At 35.3% G+C, this 21508-nt stretch overlaps 1 protein-coding gene and 1 long non-coding RNA gene across 2 annotated transcripts; one reads left to right on the top strand and one right to left on the bottom strand.

Annotated features, from left to right (window-relative positions):
- Positions 1-8692: 8692 nt before the first annotated feature.
- LOC149575878 (uncharacterized) lies at positions 8693-16569 on the bottom strand. The gene is made up of 2 exons (XR_016360263.1): positions 16275-16569; positions 8693-9262 (listed from the first exon to the last, which is right to left on the bottom strand). It is a non-coding gene; the product is annotated as an uncharacterized LOC149575878 (long non-coding RNA).
- On the top strand, positions 9182-14171 carry LOC149575879 (protein IQ-domain 26-like). The gene is made up of 8 exons (XM_089815847.1): positions 9182-9720; positions 10128-10281; positions 10524-10832; positions 11355-11582; positions 11981-12094; positions 12303-13085; positions 13732-13752; positions 13856-14171. The coding sequence occupies exons 2-8, from the start codon at positions 10171-10173 to the stop codon at positions 13877-13879; spliced, it is 1590 nt and encodes a 529-aa protein (XP_089671973.1). The 5' UTR covers positions 9182-9720; positions 10128-10170; the 3' UTR covers positions 13880-14171.
- Positions 16570-21508: the final 4939 nt, after the last annotated feature.

The following is a 21508-nucleotide window of genomic DNA, read 5'->3' as shown; positions in this document are numbered from 1 at the left end:
GACACAGAGATAGAAGACTTTATTTCACGCAGATGTAGATTGGCTCCAGCTTCTTATCATCCATTAGGAGATAGATTGGCACCATCTTTTGAAAATAAAGTTTGTAGTAGCAAGTTACTCAGCCTGCAGCATCGACACACCCGGAGCAGTTTTTTAGAGATCGGATTTGATGGCAGTAATTCAGGTACCTATGGCTGTTGTCATATCTACAGTCCAGTTGGGTGCAGGTGTCTTTTTGACAGGGACTTGAGTTTTGATAGAGTTGATGTTTCAGTTGGCTTGAGTTCCGCAGAATGGTTTCTTCTACTGACATCTACAGTTGGTATACAGATAATTTCATCAGAGTTGTCAGTTGTCTGTATGTTGAATACAGTTTCTCAGCTACTGGTATTGATGATTTCTCCATGGGAGTATGATGCGGATTGGGATGATACACAGGTTTACATTTGGGATCCAGGCATACTGATCGGTTCATGGTTCAGCCATTGCTTGGGGACAAGCAATTTCAGGAAGGGCGGACTGTCATGTCCCCAATTTTCTGGTGACAGTTCAATTTAATTAATTTAATTAATGGTTGTCCAAGGATGACTAATTAATTATTTTAATTAAATACATAATATTAAAAGATGACCTTGTATTTAATAAAGTTACTTGGAGTATTTAATAAAGTCACTTGAGGGATAAGATCAAAAGGGTTCTAGAAGTCTCTGGAGAGGATGGAGGGAAAAGAATAAATAGGCACCCCGGGGGCTCCATTCGAAGCAGGCAGTTGATTATCTCTCTTTGTTTTCAGGTTGTGATTCAATCACAGGTGCATTGTGGGAACCTAGGGTTTCGGCAATTGTCACAGTTGGCCATTGAGAACGATAACTCTCAATCGGTTCGCAATTTTGAGGGTGTGAAATATCATCCGAATTATTGCAGATTGGAGGTGACATTCCGTCATTTCATCAGGCGATTATTTGTGGCTTAAGGCCAATGTGTGGTTCTTGCAGGATTTGATTCAGATTATCAGGTTAATAGCGGAATTGAAGATTCAAGGGCAGAATTGAGGAATTGTAGAGTTTTTTCATTGGAGACGGGTTTCAATTATTCAGTGGACTTTTAAAGGGGTTGAAGGTCTGGCCGGGAGTTGAGAAACCTAGGATTAAGAACTGATGCAACGACAGACTTGAATAACCAGAGTTACATGAGTATCAGTGAGCTTTGTCATTAACATCGCAGGCGGGAGGCTAGAGGTTTCCTTAACAAAAATTGTGAGTCGCGGGTTGTTGAGTGGCTATAATAGAGGGTCGGTACTGGGGTTTTTTCATCACAGCAGGAGCATTTCCAAAAACAACAGCTACCATAGAGATTTTGGAGCAATTATCATAATCAGCGGATCAAATTTGCGACCCCGGTTGGAGATCACAAGCAAACCCCGAAACGCGTCCAGTGGGCATCGTGCAAGTTTGAAGAAATCGTGTTCATCTGCGGCATTCCAGAACATAATATGTAACCGGCCATCAACATGGGTAACGAAAGACGTAGGTGACTAGGCGATGCACATAACCGCAGGTCGGATCCATAGCTCTGTTATGTTTCGCAAAGAGCATACAGATTCCAACGTTTTAGTTGATCATGTGACAAAGACATGAGATATAGCCGGGCCACGCAATTTAGGCATATCGTGGATGCAGTCTTATACATGGCGGGAGATGATCTATCATCAAATCGCCTTGGAGAGCTGTCGTTTGGGTCAGTTGATTGCTGAAGCTGATCATCTTATATTATCAACTGAGGGCATTGCATACTGAATGCAATTGGCTATAAGGGCATTCTTCTTGGTTGGCTGTGGAGAATTTCTTCTCAGACTGTGATCTCCTAGGTTTCGCTGCCAAAAGCTAAAGGGGATTGATAGAGACGTGGTCTGCTGCAAACTTTGGAATCAGGTTCTTGTATTTGAAATTGTAATTTGTGGTGCATTTAAATTAGAGTTGTCGATTGAAGTTTTAGATAATAGAATGATGATCCCTTATTGCAAATTGGCCATCAAGAACAATTTATTGCAGCCTGATTCATTTAATCTCAGTATTCAGCATATTAGTTGTGGTCTGCCTATTTGCATTAACATTGCTCAAAACTATAAAACAACAAACTTGCACAAAGCAGTACTTTCTTTCGGGTTGAGTTTGGTTGCCAAGTAATAGGTGTTTGTCAAAGTTTAACGGGTGGTCAGAGCTCGATTGCTAATTGTTTGACGAAATGCCTAACCATTGAAATTTTTAAGTATTTTGGTGTTTAAGAGGCGAATATCCTGTCGGGGATATTTCAGTGGTATCAGAGCTTGTATTTGCTAATTGTTTGACGAAATGTCAAACCTTTGAAGTTTTAAATTGTTTTTGGTGCTGGAGTAAGCAATAACCTGTCAGGGCCATCTCAAAGGGTATTGATTAACATGAACTAATTTCCGCAATCAGTCGTAATTGAGAGATGCATATTCTAGATTTATCTCCTCTAGCTCTTCACATCCTGATGATGGATCATTGTCTGTGATTTGAAACGTTGATGCAAAAATATGGCACACAATTAAATCCAGAATATGCATCTTTCAATAAGAAATATGTTTTGAAATACTAAGTAGTCCTCCAAAAATGATTAATAACCTATATGAGATAATGATGAAGATTGTTAAAGCGTAGCTTCATTAGAAATGAAGTACACATTATGTTAAGTATATGAATTTGTGATTCTCTCTCTCTCATATATATATATATATATATATATATATATCCTTAAAGACTTTCGATCTTCTCTAATAATTATCGGGCTTGATTAGTTAAAAGACTGATTATGTATCATTGTCCCCACATGACCCTACGAGGACATGAACATATCCTCATACTTATGTAAGATTGTTGGTTGAGAAAGTATATCAATCAAAAATAATGTACTATTCATCAACATTAATCTATACATATTGAACTTTCAGTCATATCTATGTTTGTATTTGTCTTAACACATCTTGAAAATTAGTGAATCTAATATATGTGTGTACATATATATGTATATATATACATATACATATATATATATATATATATATATATATATGTATATATGTATATGTGTATATATATATACACACATATATGTATACATTTATGTATATATATATATGTATATACATATACATGTATATATATATATATACATATACATGTATATATATATATATACATATATGTATATATATATATATATACATATATGTATATATATATACATATATGTATATATATACATATATGTGTATATATATATACACATATATATGTATATATATACATATATGTATATATATCTATATATATATATGTATATATGTATATATATATATATGTATATATGTATATATATATATATATATGTATATATGTATATATATACATATGTGTGTGTGTGTGTGTGTGTGTGTGTGTGTGTGTGTGGGTGTGCGTATACATACATACATACATACATACATACATACATACATGTGTGTGTGTGTGTGTGTGTGTGTGTGTGTGTGTGTGTGTGTGTGTGTGTGTCTATTCAGTCTAAATTATATACATAAATATTGTAGTTGAATTAATAGTAATTGAGAATACAATGTTCTATTAGAAATCCATATACATTCACAAAGATGAATACACAAGAATTGACCATGCCTTATCCAAACATTTTGTAATTTGAGAGAGTATTATCTTTGTGAAAGGAATGAATGTCAAGAAAATGCATTTGGAATATATCTCCTTGAACAATAAAAGCATTGATAAATAAGTAAATCATGGATAAAGAGAAGATGCAAGGCTCATCCCAACAATACTAATAACTCATCTTTCCTTTGCAGTTATTAGTTTCAAATTATCATTTTGTAAAAGTGATATATGTTGAACTTATTGTAACTAGAAGTTAGAGAATTTCCAAAAAAGCGATAAAAAATCTTACTAAATTTTCTTTTTGTAATTTTCAAGATAATTATATTTCAAGAAGATAGTTGGGGTAGTTACTAGGTGGTTATTTAGAGAAACTCTATAAGTACAAACTATTGTGTATTATAAATGAGGATGATTGCAGAGGAACTTTTGAGAAGATCTTCTAAATGGATTTTATAAAGACTTTTGGTTTGATGATTGTACCTAAGGACTTTTAGAATTGTAAAATTTTAGAAAAGAATAAAAAGAATGCATTTGATTAATATATTCTAAATGTAAAGAGTTATTTAACCAATTTTTCATATATCAAAATGGTAATTTTTTTTATCTTTTTGAAACTATTTTGTTTTCTATTGCAATTCTTAGAAATCATGCAACCGATGTAAATTACATAATAATATATGGGCTTCTTGGTTTGAATGTGCTTAAGTAACTCGTTACTTTATATGTTGTGATTTGTTATCCTTCTCTCGTCATCACTATATTATCAGTTTAGCATACTTTATAGTGGATCTCTCCTTTGTAATTTGTTGTCAATTATGGAACCCCACTTGATATTTGGATGTCTACCAATTAGTATTTTTTGTAATTCAATTTTTGTCTCTTTTCCCTTTCCTTTTTGTGCTTTCCCAACAACCCTATAATACAAGAGAGCTACATGTCTCGAATATAAAGGAAGAATGGTCTTCCATTAACAACTTATTTGATTATTCAAATAGTTGTTAATATCATTAGATGAATCACATTATAATTTTCAAAGAAAAAAATGGTTACCAACATTTGGGTCAAAAGGGTTTCCAAATGTACTTTCATGATGTGCAAGTTTTGTGGAGGATGTTTTACACAAGACCCCTTGGGATAAAATGGGCCTCACCTTTAGATCTAAGATGACCAAGAAGAGAGTATTGATGAAATTTCCCCTATTTTATTCAATTGAAAAGATTACCCCTAAACACCCTAGTTGTACAACATATAATAGTAGGGGTTGCTACTCAACCAACTTAAGAAATTTGACCTACAAAATTTGAAGTAATAAAAAATTTCAAAACCTCACACACCCTAGTAGAGCCATATAAATCTTATAATCTCTCTATATGATAAACCCTAGGAAAATTAGCCAAGTCTACAAGGTCTTCACCCTAAGCCTTAAACCCTTTGGCTTGCGTTATAATTATGTGTTGACTTGTTGTGCCTAATCAAGTCCAATTAAGACACAACTTAATGTGTTGTGTGTCGTTCATAAACAAACCCTAATTCATAGTCACATACTTTTCCTATTCCTATAGTTTTCTTAATTTTGTCATGTGTTTGTGGAATCCACACATATCAGCCACGAGTCAATCATTACATGTATACATATGAGTCCCAAGTCCAGTTTGTTGAGAAAAGTGATTTGTGTTTCTGAGTCAACTCTATTTTGATTAGAGCATGGTAGTATATTGTCACAAGTATTAGATCCAATTGGACATGTGTTGTCACAATACAATACTACACGGAGTGGGTTTGATGATCTACAAGCAAGCCTCGAATTCAAAAATCACCTCTACTTGTATGAAAGTTTAATCATCTTGACACCTTTCATTTAACATTTTAAGAGAAATATTGATTGTCAAAAAAATAAATAATAAATAATTAAAATTTGGAAAATAATTAAGATTTAGTAAAATATGCAAACAAAGAAAAATCAATTTGCTAAGAAAGTCTATGAATGAACATCTTTCATTTTAAAAATATTCTAAAACTAATATCAATATATAATATAAACAATAGAAACATATATCTTAAATACTAATGTTGAATGATAATGTCAAATTTAGCATTATATAAGTTTCTAAAATTCATACAATAAAATATGAACTATTCTAAATTTTTATATTTAAATATTTAAAATTAGAGACATTCATATCCTATCATTTAATATATTCTAAATAAATTTATATTTTATCATAAATATTTTTAAATGACATGTATTTATATGATAAAGTAAAATACTATATATTACTTAATAATATTTTTTTATGATTTACTAATAAGCTAGAGTATTATATGCACAATTTTAAGAAAAAATAGCATGCCAATCTATACAACCCAATAAATATTTAAGCTCGTATAAGGTCCAAAAGTGCAATATTGTCATTTAGACCATCAAATTCCAAGCCTATCGACAAAGCTCATAAAGACAACACAATAACTTGTTATCAAAGAGGTGGGCCACATCTCTTTTCACAAGTGCATGATAGCTTGACACTTGGTTCTAATGGTGTTATGTGTAGTTTCACTTTTTGCATCCTAATGTTTGAGTCATCTCAAGTTTGTAGGCCTGTTTTTAAATATGACCATTTAATCATAGTTGTAGATCTTTCGACAATCTTTCCAAAATAATGCTCCATGTTCAAACTTCACAATTGCTAATTCGAGCTTTATTGGTCAAAACAAATACACTATAATGAAAAATAGATTGTTTAACATTAGATTTTTACATGTTGTTTTAGAATAAAAGGATCATTGGGTTCATTTTCACAAGCACTTTCATTTTCATTCTAATTCTATTTGTAATTTGAGGTATTTATGATGTAATTAATCATACCAGGGTTTATTAAATAGTGGTATGTAAGTGATGATTATGACCTTAGTCATTGGGGAACACCTTATAGTGCAACGATAAGTTTCAAGCTTCTCATCTGGTCGGTCTTGGGTTTGGGCCTACTTGAGCCCCATGTTGATATCAGCTTTAGTTCATTACGAATCCAAAAAAAATTATGACCTTAGTATTACCTGAATTAATTGAGTAGTGCATCTAAGTACTCACAATCGATAATATAATCTGAGCTAAGTTAAAAATGGGAATGAGTCAATTTGAATTTATTTATATTGCAAAACCTAGAACTTTTATGCAAAACCTAATAATAGAATGGGCAAAACTTGTGCAATAAAGAAGGGGTTAAAAGAAGCTCTATTATTTCATTGTCTTAGGTCCACTAGGAGACTCACAAACATTTATGGTCTTAGAACTGATCTTGATAACAAGTTGTTGATGATCTAGAAGGATTCAAGGATGCAAATTTACCAATCCAATGGTGGCTACTCTTTGAGCATTTGTATATAAAGTAATTGACACACTCTCCACTAAGGAATAAATGGTATTAGACATGGACAGTGGTCATGCATAATGCCTTTTATTGATGGTACTTTTCTAGAGCTATGGCGAGGAGGTATGATGCAAAAAGAGTAGTGTTTTGGCAAGCACTAAAGCTTCAATGATTTCATCCATAAAGCCATTTAGTTTTGATGTACTTTGAATAAACACAATCTCTCTCACTATGCTACTCTATCACGTGAATTCATTTGATATATAATTAGTTATGTTAATATTATTTGGTGTACGCGTGTGTGCGCATACATGCATGTCAAAATAAATTAATTGGAAAAAAAAAAATTGAAGTCACGAGTTAACATTATAAGTTATAACATTGACTAAAGAAGCAAACTCAAAATATGATTCATATTCTCATTTAAAAGGAAGTACATTTAGCATGTGTTCTTTATCACACATTATAATTATGTTTTTGGTATGCAATATGAGTATTCTAATTTAAAATTAATTTTATTGCTTTTCTCCATTATTAATCCTATAAATAATAATGATGATTATCTATTACATCAAAGCCTTCTCCAAAGTCATTCGAAGACCATTAATACCAACTTGTAACTATTTATACCCCCATCAAAATCCATCCTCTCATATAATGAGGGCAAGTTACTTTTTAACTTTATGTCAAAATCGCTTTTCAAAAAGAAGGAAATCCAAGAAATGAACGGTAAGTACCATCTAGGTATCTACAACATCATGCACCAATTTGCCAAATAGTTCATGTAAAATTCTACCAATTCAATTCTTGATTGGTTAAATCATCTTTCATGTTGTAAGGCAAGTTAAATAAACCATTGACATTTAAAGGCAACTCCCTCTTCAAGATGAAATACCTTCCACATAAAAGCATGTCTTCTCAAGAATAAATTCAAAACATTGGTCATATTCTTATGTAAAAGGAAGTACATTTAGCATATGTTCTTTACATCACACATTATATTTGTGTGTTTCTTGATACATAATATAACATTCACGTGCTCCCTAATTTGAAATCAATTTTCTTGATTTTCTCCACTATTAATTCTACATATAAAATTATGATTGCTTATAACATCAAAACTGACTTTAAATCATTTAAATCATTAAAATGCTAATGATACCCACTTCCATCTATCTATACCCCCATCAAAATCCCTCCTCTTCTCATTAAGGATGACAAGAAAGCCACATTTATTTTTAACTCAACGCCAAAATAATTATTCAAAAGGAAAAATCCATAAAAAATAGCTTGAACTGAAAATTGATAATAGATTTTATCAATTCAACTCTTAAATGACTCGATCTTTTTCTACCATCTTACATCATATATCCGTTATAGGTGAACCCTTCTCCAAAGAAACACCTTCCATGTAAAAACTTTGCTTACACACTAGAAAAAAAAAAAACAATATTACGCCCAATAATGCATCACTATCCACCTACCCATTAGCCAGAGCAATTACTAGTTAATAATATCATTTGAATTTTTTCTAAATTAATAATTCTCTAGTATTGCTTGACTAGTGTCGGTACAGAGTATTTGCGTTGACGCATCAAGAAAATCTGGCTAGCATGTGATGTGACAGATGTCGCGAACTCCCAACACTTAAAAAAGCCCCATTAAATCACTTAAAATGTTAACCGACACAGAAGCCATGAGATGTCCATGTTGATGCCAACACTTGTACATTTGACCATATTTGACTAAATTATAATCTGCAAACCGTGAATTTGCTGTTAACACAAATTTGCAGGTATGCCTGGATCTGGTCCTCTGATACGTTTCTCATCAACCCAAATTGGAAAGCAACCGACGTGGAAAATGTTAAATGACATAAATGCGACGCAAAAAGCTCACTGCAAACCTTCCAAACCAATAAGATTTGGGGCCGGGCTCCCACGTAAGTTCACACGCAGTGCCGTAAATGTTAATGAAGTTTGCTCTGAGAATGTACCCGCAATTTGGTAAGCTTGTCCCATGGAATAAAACATGACGATTTGCCAGCACATCGTGGCTTATTCTTTGTATTTTGTGCTCAGGCTGAGGACGACACTTCAGACTTATCTATGAGCAATCACTGCACCACATGCCCTTGTCCTACTTCTCTTGATGGGAAAAGACTGGTGTTGGGTCTTGCTCAGGAAACGCATAGACTGTGCAGCGACACTTTAATCTCTGCAAAATTCAAGTACCCAACTCAATCAATGGTTTTATTCTAGAAAGTTCAAGTACCCAATTCAATCAATGGTTTTACACTAGAAAATTCAAGTACCCAATTCTATCAATGGTCTTACTATACAAAATTCACGTTCCCCGTTCGATCTGAGAGAAGGCATGGAGTTGCCTATCGGATTGGGATGAGAATTTGACGGAATTCATTGGAATGTGATGCAAATCCAGCATATAATGCACGGTTACATCTTGCCTACGTGCTGTTTTCAGCCGTCAAGGCCTACTGGACCCAGATCTAGGCCTGGAATTGGCGGTTTTCTTCAGTAAATGTAGTAATCATTTTCTTCTTTTAGCGCCTAGCCTTTCGTAGCTTGTGATTGTTTGAACTGGGTTTTAAGCTCAGGGATTCTCAGGGACGAACAGTTGGAGAGCTTGTGTTGTTATGATGTATATTTGGCAAGGTAAGATGAAAAGGTTAGCAGTTTCTAGTATATTTCGACTTGTCAGGTCTTTAATAGAGAAAAGGAAGAGCTTGGTAAACAGAAATTCATTTTGGATTATCATTGCTTTTTGATCTCTGATCTCCTTAAGAATAACATGCATTCACACATGACCGTTGTCATGCCCATGACTCTCTGGCACACTATGTAATTGTTCGTGAGTTTCACAGAATTTTGGGTTTTTTTTTTATAGGGCCTAGTCATAGCTTGAGAATTTTAGGATTGCTCTGTAAACAGCATTTTATGTTTGGAACACCAACATCCGCTACAACAGCTTCACAAAACTAAGCATTTAGAAGGAACCTTTCTGATGCATTATACAATTGATGTAATTAAAAATGCCGCTAATTGTTTAGTTTTCTGTGCAGGCGCTCATGGGTAGGCTGCACTGATTCTACCCTGGAATAAGCAATGGGAAGAGCCAGTAAATGGCTAAGAAGTTTATTGGGAGCGAAGAAAGAATCTAAACAAAATGTTGCTGCTCCTCCTCCTGCCTCCAAAGAGACTGTTGTAGATGAGAACGTAAGCCAATTCTTTCTCCAGAAAATTCTTATACATTGCCTAGGGTTGCTGGAGTAATCTATCTTATGTGTCCGTTAAGAATTAATGAAACCTAATCTTTGGAACAATTCTATCCTCAGATATTGCTTTAATTCGAAAGTACGCACATACCCTGGTATTAGTCTTTGGGTGTTACATAAGATCTGGGATGAAGTAACACGCCCGAGGTTTGAAATCTGTGCTGATGCTTTTGTATGTTGCAGAAGAGGGCTCCCAAGGAAAAACGTAGGTGGAGCTTCAGGAGGTCGGTAAAAGACCAGACTACAGAGCCAGCCATATCAATTGTGGAACCTAGGCCCTCGTATCTCTTAGAGACAGAGAGTGAGCAGAGCAAGCATGCCATTGCAGTGGCCGCCGCTACAGCTGCTGCTGCTGACGCGGCTGTTGCAGCCGCCCAAGCAGCTGCGGCTGTCGTCAGATTAACAAGCACTGGATGCAACCCTAGCTATGGAGTTTCTGCCAGAGAACAATGGGCCGCCACCAAGATTCAGACTTCATTCCGAGGATATTTGGTTGGTAGACGAACTCATTTTAGTTTTTAATTTTATTGAGGAAACTTCATCTTTGTTTCTCTCTATATATTGCTTCATCCTGATAATGGATCATGTAGTATGGTCCGAAACATACACACTGTAGTCCAGAAAGGCAATTATCTAACTTCATTTTCCCTCAATGTCAATTATCAGAGATCTATTGCTAATATTGTTCTCTGAATTTCTTTTCCCTTAAGTAATATTTTATTATTTCGGTCCCTATTTGTCACCTAGTTGAAAATTCTTGTAGTAAAGGTCATATTTTTTTAGCATAAAATCTGTCATAATTTGGTTTGATAGCTATATCCTAATAAAAGACTCTCTAATGATCTTCAGTTACCTTCGTAATGCTTAGTAGCTTGCTGTATGAATTTTGATTTCATTAAAATATAGGTTGGCTGTACACTGGATATGAATAGGCTTTTGATCTGGATTAGCTCAATAGCATTCTAAAAATTAAACGTATTTTGTATGACCTTATAGGATGGACCTTTCTTGCAGGCGAGAAGAGCTCTGTGTGCTCTTAAAAGCTTGGTAAAGTTACAGGCATTGGTTCGAGGCCACATTGTGCGAAAGCAAGCAGCTGAAACACTACGCAGCATGCAAGCACTAGTTAGAGTTCAAGCCGTGGTGCGTGCCCGTCGTGTCAGAATGTCTGAAGAAGGGCAGGCAGTTCAGAGGCAGTTGCTTCAAAGGCGCCAACAAGAGTCCCACCCTCAGAGATCTCCTGTAAGTATACATTTTTTCCAACAATGGGCACACTGAGTTTTATGGTAGATTGAAACTTGAAACTCAAATTAGATGTATGATGCATCCTAGTAGGGATTTTGGATAGAGCCGGCTCCCTTATAATGTAGGCAAAGGTGAGATTACTGGGCTTTTAAGTCATCGCAACTTGCAAGGATTATTATGTTTTTATTTCCATATGTCCATTCTGTAATGGGCTTATGAGCACAAGACAAGATCACCTACGAAGGACACACGTTTCTTAGCATTTGTAACCTAGGGGAAATAGTGGGCAATTCCCTGCTATGGGTTTCTCATCTTGTAGCCAATTCTGGGTTTGATTCCTCCAGTCTTTTGCTTTCACCTTCTTAAGATTATTGTAATGTTCCTTTGGAGAATAGGATGGATGGAATGGCAACACTTATAGCATGCAGCAGCATGAAGCCAAGGTACAGAGCAGACAGGCGGCTGCTGTGAAACGCGAGAGAGCATTAGCTTATGCATTCTCACAGATGGTAAGCAATTGGCCATCATGGTGCTTCATTTCTTGTTCACTCGTTGGTGGAAACTACTTCCACTATTCTCTTCTTCTGCAATGCCAATCTTAACAATTAGGAACCAGGAAAACATCTGTTAGTTTTTACTTTCATTTGTATACATAGTACATACACATGAAGTGCCTGTTCATAGGATAGTTACTATTTGATTGTGACGGATGGGCAGGAGATGGAAAGAAGATTGGATGAAAGTGCAAAGATTGTTGAGGTGGATACCTGCAGGCCAAAACCAAGTTCCAGCAGGAAGAAGAGTTCAATCTCAGAATCTGAATCAATGGAGGAAAACATGCCTTGTACTACCTTTTCAGCCCCCTGCCGTCGATATCATTCAACTGCTCAATCTGCCAAGCCTACCTACTCCCCTCCGCAGACTGAAGGACAACAGTTTGCTTCTCCCTTACTTGTGTCTCCTACCCAGTCAGAGTGCGTGACTGCGTCAGCTTTGCAGGATTTTAGTCCAAGAACCATGAGCGGACAATATGGCTATTGTGAAGATACCACATTTTCCACAGCAGAGAGTAGTCCACAATACTTCTCAGCAGCCTCAAAAGCTGAAGTTAGAAGAGGTCCATTTACTCCAACCAAATCTGAATATGTGGAGAGTTTCTTTCAAGACTATTCTGCCTTTCCAAACTACATGGCTAATACCGAGTCCTCAAAAGCTAAGGTTCGTTCCCACAGTGCTCCCAAGCAGAGACCAGACTCTTCAGAGAAAATCGCATTGATGACAAAGAAAAGATCGTCTTTGCCAAAATCTGCAGAAAATAGGCTCAACTTTTTGGGGGCACGGATGCAAAGATCTTCCTCTCATGTTGGGGCAACTTGCAAGGGGTATCTTTTTTCAGGGTCCATGATGCTAGATAGATCCACAATGTCTCTGAGAGACAGTGAATGTGATTCAGTTTCTGTTAACAACGGAGATTACAGAAGAGGCCTGACAATGATTGAGGTATGTAGAGCTCTAAATTCTTAATCAAAGGGAAAGCAGAGACTTCAAATTTTCTAAGAGGATGTGTGTAGCATATACAATAGCAAACTCTGAAATTCTACAAATGATAGCCATACATCATTTGCCTCGTTTCTGTTATTAATTCACTTTCAGTATCATATTTGTTTTTACTGCTGATTGGCATCATTGCTAGATTTGCAATAATGCAGAGACATAGCAATGTTCTGTTTGGAACAGTTTACTATATCAATATTTATCCCTATAGTGAAATCTGTCCGCTCAAATTATCATCCTGAATGACTAGCACAGATCCTATAAACCTGGGATTGATATTTTAGAGGTGGTGGTACTTACAGGTCTTTGCTCTTCGATGGACCCTCTGAGCTCCTTAGTTTGGGCCCATCAAACCCCACCTTTAATGCCCTTTGAAATTCCTCTGCTGGGAGCAAATCTACCCCCACAATCTGATCTCCTAAATCTCAAAATATACTATTACCAAACTTCATTTATGCTTTGGAGTCCTTTTCTGAAATTTTCTTTTATAAATACCATTGTTTCAATAACATTTTTTTTACCTTAGCGTTTGTTGTTGTTGATGTTATTGGACTGACTTCGAATTTTTCTTTCTGTTTTCCTAATGCTGGAGAATGGAGAGCACCAGAAGAGGGTGAGTATTTTCTCCTAGTACTAGTAGGTAACAATAGGAATTGTTAAGAAAACTGTCTTCATGTTTCCAATAAACCAATATATATTTTGTGTCTTGTATACAGCCTTCTCCAAGCAAGCGGCGCTGATAGATGAATTGGTTTCTCAATAACACCATATGCACTCCACAAGACAAACAGGAAATGATTGTGCACTGCCCTTGGGAAGCAAGCTTTGTCATGATGGCATCTGCCATTCCTAGATATGTTGTGCAATAAGAAATGTCCAAATAAGATACTTTCATCAAACAATTTCCTCTAGCCATAACTGGTTTTATGCTTAATTTTCGCTGAAATTTGTGTACCACCAGGATTGTAACATTATTTGATAAATGGGATATTATGACATACTCGATAAGCAAATTGATTCTACATCAACCAATATTCTTGTGATGTGTGGCAATAGCTTGAATGTTATCTCTTGGGTTCCTGTGTATGATAATTTGATTTTGTACAAGCATTACTCGGCTTATTGTTGTATTCAATGTTACTGAATAGATTTATGAAAAAAATGTGCACTACCAAAGGTCTAACATTAATGATAAATTGGATCTGATGGCAGATTTGGTAAGTAAATTGATTCTACATCGCCCAATTTTCTTGTGTCATTATAGCTCCAATGTTATATTATTGCTTGAATTCTATCTATAATAACTTGTACTAGTAATAATCTTATGATTGATGTACTTTAACTCTCTGAAGAGGTTTCTAAAAGAAGCCTTCAATTTCTCTGCCTTCTCATATACTGATTGGATATTTTGGATATCAATCGGTGTCAGTTTCAAATGGAAATAGGGGCGTATTTTAAACCATTTATGTAGGGATTATTGTCATGATGAGCTTAAGAATTCCACAAATGGTAACCACCCAGAATTACAGATAAGAGCTCTCTTTCCACAATTCGTAGGTAAATTTGAATATTTATCACTGTTTTGCTATAAAATAATATTTATCCTGGATCCTTTAAATGGTCTGAAGAGAACAGATACTTTATATTTGGAAAATAGGAATCTCACTAGTAAAACAATCCCAAAATATCTAAAAAATTACAAAAAATCTAGGGCAACTTTGTATAAGTATTTATATTGATCTCTACACAGCTAAGTTACCTGTCAGAGAGCTGCCCTTAGTACCGAAGGACAAATTTGTGAAGCAACAATACAAAACACACCAAATCCTAGATTGCAAGAGGAAATCTCCCTTATAGAAGTAAGGTCTAAAATTAATATGAGAAATTTAAAAACATGGAAAGAAGAATTGTAGCAAGTAGTGATGTCCAGATGGTGTCATGTATGCTCTCACCAAAATACCTAGATGTGATCAAAGGTAAGGGCTCCATCCATCACTTGTAGAAAAAGTTGGACATCCACTGCTTCAATGGTTAGCACCAAAGAACAAATTTGTGAAGCGACAACAGACACACACCAAATCCTAGATTGCAATGGGGAATCACCCTCATAGAAGCAAGGTCTAAAATCAATATGTGAAATTCAAACATGGAAAGAAAAATTGTAGTGAGTAGTTATGTCCATATGGTGCCATTTATGCCCTAGCCGAATGGCCCACGTGAGATCACAGTTAACGGCTCCATCCATTATTTGTGGGAGAAAAAGTTAACACATTCAATACAGCAATACTTAGCACCAAAGGACAAATTTGTGAAACAACAGCAGCAAACACACACCAAACCCTAGATTGCAATAGGAAATCAGCCTCATAGAAGCAAGATCTAAAATCAATATATGAAAATTTAAACGTGGAAATAAAAGTTGTAGCGAGTAGTGATGCCCATATGGTGTGATTTATGCTCTCACCAAATTACCCACATGAGACCACAGGTGAGGGCTTTATCCATCATTTGTAGAAAAATTTACACATCCATTACTGCAATTCTTAGCACCAATGGATAAATTCTGAAGGAACAACGGAAAACACACACCAAACCCTAGATTGCAATAGGAAATCACCCTCAAGAAGTAGGGTTTAAAATTAACATGTGAAATTCAGGCACGATATGAAAAAATGTAGCGATTAGTGGTGCACGTTTGGTGTCAATTATGATTTCACCAAATTGCCCACCTGAGATCACGGGGAAGGACTCTTATCTATCATTAGTAGAAAACGTTGGGCATCCATTAGTGTAATACTTAGAATAATATCTAATATCAAGAGCAGCAATACAGCTCATTAGGAATCGTAATAGTTATGTTGTACCAGGCATCATTTCTAGTCATCTAAGTAGACAGTTTGGGGTAAAGCTTCGCAAATTTCTTAAAAGAAAAACAAACGGATGATCTAAAAGGCAGCTTGACATACAATCCCAGCCAGCTACTCCAGTAGTTCCACATCTTCCCTATCCAAAAAAGGGTGCCTCTACTTCCACCAGAACATTATTCAACACTCATTTTTTCGCCACAACTGCTAAAAAATGTAAATATGTAGCCTCTATATAATTCGATTTGGCGAGCTAGATGAATTACCTTACCTAATTGATTTTGCTTAGGGTGTTAGGCTACAGGGCAACTTTTTGAGGGCAACCTTGTAAATGCCTTCAGCTTGCAAAAAGTTGTATGAGAGAAGTGTACGTAATGAAGAGTCACCTCGAATTTGCTTTTTGCTGCACTAAGAAACGATTGCAATCTGCAGAAGACATATTTTGAGGATCCACTATTATGTTGCTCTCTTATTGTGGTCGTGGTGGCGCCCTTAGTCTGAATAAGATATCAAATGCAGAATATCTGGTCTGGTTTTCGAGCCTTACATGCCTATCCACTGTCGTTCCAAATCCTAGAACATGATTTCACCTTATAAGGCTGTCACCAAAAAATGTAATTACTAAAATTCATCAACAGGTTGAGGAGGGGTATAGGCCAATTGAATAAGCTCAGCCTAAAATGAGGCTTAGCAAGTTTATATTTGTATCCTATGCAAGTTGTATCAAAAGGCTGTTACAAAGTTAAAGGTTAAGCAGCTACACAAATGACCTCTTAGGATGGGTCCCATGAAAGGGCTTTAGGGTTTATTCTTAAGGACTAAGAGGGAAAAAGTGTTATGAAATTAGGCAGGATGTCATGAGGGGGCCTTAAGTTCTATGTTTTTAGGAAGAGGAGATCCCATGATCAAATTATGTTTGGCTTCTCTCCTTTCACAAATGACCTCTTAGATGGGATCTTATGGATGGGCTCCAGGGTTTATTTGTGGACTAAGAGGTGTCATAGAAGAAAAATTAAAATTGTTATGGGATTAGGTAGGGATCCCATGAGGGAGCCTTAAGCTCTATTTTTTAGGAAGAAGAGCTCCCACGAACAAAACTTTATTTGGCTATCGGATTATTTGGAATCTTCATCTTCAAAATATGAGCTCTTACATTTTAGCGTTGAATATTTAAGGATTTTTTCAGAAGTGGTAGTTCCATGAATTTCATTCTTTTTCATACTTTGTGCATAAAAAGAAAGTATTAAGGATATTTCCTACTTTGTGCATAAAGTATTAAGGAAATGTGCGGTCTAATAAATATATCCAAGATGAACATCCAATTCTGAATTTAGGACATTCTCAACTCGTATAAATGACTTACTAAGTAGAAAGCCTCCAGAAACAACATTGCACTGAGACAACCCTTATTCAAAAAATAAAAAGGAAATATTTTTGGGTGATGCAAGATTGATCTTACACCCAAGATGCTCCTGCATCATTGGGACCCCTACCTAAGCAGATGGAAAGGAGGTGGGTCTAGAAATTGTCTCACCAAAGAATGTTTTTTGACACTTCTCGAATATTTAATTTTAGAAGTTTTCTAAAAAGAAAATTTGGAGGGAAATGACAAAAATCTTTAAATTTTTGAGTTCAACTTTAAAACATTAAAACATTCCTAAAAAATAGCAGGCACTATGTTGTTGCTTGTTATTTTATGTTCAGTTTTTTTTTTTTTTAAAAATCAAATTTTAATAACTTGATGAAGTACATACAACTAAGTCATTGAAACTAAATTAAGCATAGTTAGATTCTTATCCCATGACCCATATAGAAAAGATAAATAAAACGTCTAACAAAATTTCAATAGCATAATGGTTTAAAAATTAACATTTTGAGAATGTAAAAGAAGAATTAAAGAAAGATAGATTGAAGAGAAGGAAGAAACTCCAAAGAAAGAGAGGATACTAGAGAAAGACAACTCCTGAGAAATAATAGATGCTAGAAAAGGAAAATACTCCTACAAAGGAGAAGACATGGGAATGTGAAGATAATCTTGAGAAGGAAATGCCACCTGAGAAAGAGGAGACCCTTGGAAAGGAGAATACTCCAGAACCATAAACAAGATAAATAAAATCCATTGAGCAAGAGGCAATGCTGACCAAATCTAAAATGTTAGAAATTATATCTAAAGGATAGAGGGGTGTGAGGAAGACAGAGTTATCCTAGAGGAAATTAATCTTGAAAGATAAGAATTGAAAGAAGAAGAAGAGTCAACATGTATCACCCTCATCATCTTTGTTCTTATCTAGCTATGAAAATGAAGGAGATTTGTATGAGCAAGATGCTAAAGATGAGATTTTAAAAATCTAAATGAAAGAGGAATTGGAGAGGATGAAGAAGAATTTTTGAGAACATGTCTTCAAAGGACCTTAGGAAATACTCAAAACTAGTAGAGGAATATGTAAATCTTTACAAATCAAGTACATGAAAGCAACATTCTAGAACACTAGTCAAAACTAGAGACCTAATTATTGAATTAGCATCGGAGGTCATGTGACTCAAACACAAACCTAATTTTCTTAACTAAAGCAAATAGTTGACGATATTGCTAAAAGGATTGAAGATGCGGAGAAGGTTGCTTAGAATAAAGTTGAACAACGGATACTCGAAATGCTCATGGATATTATTGAGCTCTTTTAGATGACACTTTGTCCTTGTCTCCTTTGCAATAGAAAATGGCTCTCTCACACCTAAGGAGTGGGAAAACAAAGAGTTAGCAATAGATTGGGAAGTATTTTTTGTTTTTCTCGTCCTTTAAATTCCCTCTAAATTTTAGAGGTACAGCTCCCTCCCAGTGGATGTGCAATGAAATTTTTATTGTCCTACTTCAAATGGAGGGGCATGCTCTTAACCAAAGAGCTTGAGAAGTTATTTCCATATTTTCCACAAGCATTGAAAAACTAGGCAAGATTAAAGATTAACAGTCCTACTACTCCCATGACCATGAAAAAAATAGAACCACCTTTAAACACATCAACTAAATCTACTTCTACTCATATATGCATCTACCGGCTATTGAATGACATGCAATCTACCTCTAAATGCAAACACAAAGGAATAGAAATGCAATTAAACCCAAGTGGTTCTTAGACCAGTTAAAAACATAATCCAACTGATCGTCAAAATCCATGATCCCCAAGTTCTTTCACAACTAAATTCAAAACACGAATTGCAATGTAACACAACAAGGGAGAACAAAATGAAAGAAACCAAAGCAATACACAAATTACAAGAACAATCAATCCAAATAACCATTGAAGATCAACAATACCCAGATTCAAGCAAAAATAAAATTCTTCATTTCAATGCAAACTCCCGATTCTCACTGGGTAATCATAGTTATAGGGGGACAATTTGCACCAAAATTTGTCGATCCCTTATTGATTATCAAAATATTACATGTATAGGCCCATAGATTTGTGTCATTACTAAAATAGTACATTCAAGAAGGTAAAAGAAAGAGCTAAGAATAGAAGAAGAGTTACACTTGTCATTCATTATAGAGTCATGATTAAGTTTGGGGAGCTAGAGCATTTTGAACTCCATTGTCCTTTGGCTTCGAAGTTTCTTGATTGATCTTATGACATTTCATTGGCCCAATGATTGTTGCTAGGTCTTTAGGATTTAGAAGTGACACATTGTCAGACCTGACTAACCGGTAATCATGGTTTGTGGCTATGGCTTCCACGGTGTTGACCCTCTTCTACATCATTTTTGAACCTTTGTTGAAGTTCCATCCATGGCAGTTGGGGGCACAAATCTGTGGATTGGAACTTATTTGGATGGAGCAGCTCCTCAATGAAGCCCTAGTAAGCATTTTTCATATGGTTGGTGTAGACACTTAAAATTGTCTCAAATGCTATATTATTTTATTTAATATTTTCTGTGACATTATAATTAATCATTTATTAATTAATTATATTTTCATATTCTTCTACTTATTTAATTAAATAAGTTCATTTCCCTAATGTATTTAAACTTAATTTAAATGCATCCCCTCTAATGTATTAAATTCATTTAATGCGTAGTGCTCCATAAACCCCCTTTTAAATAAATTTTAATTTATTTAATTCCCTCCACTTTATTAAATTCTATAATCATGTGATTAAGTTAAATCTTATTTAATTTAATCCTAATCTCATCCTAAAACCTAGTCTACACTCATCACGCTCATCCTTCTAAGCCTACCGACTACTTAATCCCACTTATTTATCTTAAACACCTTTTTAAACACCTTTTAGCCCCTAAGTGTTTGCTCACACGTGTGAGAAGCTCTAGATCCAATAAACCTTCCACTTCATTTATACATCTTACACCTCTTACACATTTGTCCCACATTCCTTCCCCAAGGTTGCTCACACATGTGTGAGCAAACCTTGAGCCTCTCAACCATAAAGGCTTATGTTGACTTTTGCATGGCTTGTCCTTTAGCCCATGTGTCTCCCATGTGCCACCTCTCTCAAACCTATAAATAGAACCCTTGTCTCAAGCATTTTCCATCTCCCTCATTTGCATTGTTATCATGCTAGTATAGTTCTAAAGCTTTTAGAGTTATTTTTATGCATTGTTACTAACCCCTTTGGTAGTTGTTTATTCTTGTATTGTTTTTCATACTCATGGTAGTATTGCATTCTTAGGTTTGCTTATTACATCCATCTCTATTATCCATTGAGTGCTTTCAAGAATGGTTGCTTCCACCATCTCTTGAAGCATTATTCATCATTTAGTTTAGTTGCATGTTCATTATTACATTTCATTACCTTGGGATTCAATAGTTGTGTTTTGGGAGAGCACATCTACATCCCTCACACTTAAGCACACCAACAAGGCCTCTCATAGACACCCTTGTTGAGCTGCTTTGAGGTTGTGTGAGGACTCTAATTTGTTGGTTGTATAGTTTGTTTTTAAACTCAAGTAGAATTAGTAGTTTTTCAATCTTATTTGTATCTTGAATGCACATGCTACTAATGTTTGCTTGTTTACTTGTGCTCCCAATAGGTTAGGTTTTTGCATATACATCTTGGCATGCCCGGTGGGATCCACGTCCCTATTCCACTTTCATAAATTGTCAAAAAGTCATTAACTCACTGTTGAAATCCGTGCACTGTCATCTCCGCTAGGACGCAGTGTCATCTGCGAAGACGCTTTGTCGTCTACGTAAATTAGCGTCTTTGCAGACCAGCACCTACGAAAATTGGCATCGTCACCACTGTCACTTTTAAAATCAGCCTGATATTGCATTTAATCTGAGTTTTGTCGTCTCTATTTGGGTTTTAGCATCTCAAAAGCCTGTTTTGTCGTCTCCACTGATTTACCATACTGTCGTCTGCATTGCAGGTGGCCATTAAAACTAGCTCTTAAACTATACTGTCATCTGCAATTTTTACTGAGTTATGTCGCCTTTGATCACTATATTGTCATCTACGTTGTGTGCTGCAAAAATTTGTATTGTCAGTACTTTTT

The sequence above is a fragment of the Cupressus sempervirens genome, chromosome 1 (assembly GCF_028749045.1).
Source record: "Cupressus sempervirens isolate cs-2001-9-10 chromosome 1, ASM2874904v1, whole genome shotgun sequence".
NCBI classification, from domain to species: domain Eukaryota; kingdom Viridiplantae; phylum Streptophyta; class Pinopsida; order Cupressales; family Cupressaceae; genus Cupressus; species Cupressus sempervirens.
This window is presented reverse-complemented; position numbering and strand designations above follow the sequence as displayed.

What these genes read in the sequence shown, in the direction of transcription:
- LOC149575879 (XM_089815847.1), top strand. Translation starts at nt 10,171, where the DNA reads ATGGGAAGAGCCAGTAAATGGCTAAGAAGTTTATTGGGAGCGAAGAAA. An exon ending in CTTCATTCCGAGGATATTTG is followed by an intron (nt 10,833 to 11,354) that starts GTTGGTAGACGA and finishes CCTTTCTTGCAG; the next exon opens with GCGAGAAGAGCTCTGTGTGC. An exon ending in CCCACCCTCAGAGATCTCCT is followed by an intron (nt 11,583 to 11,980) that starts GTAAGTATACAT and finishes TTTGGAGAATAG; the next exon opens with GATGGATGGAATGGCAACAC.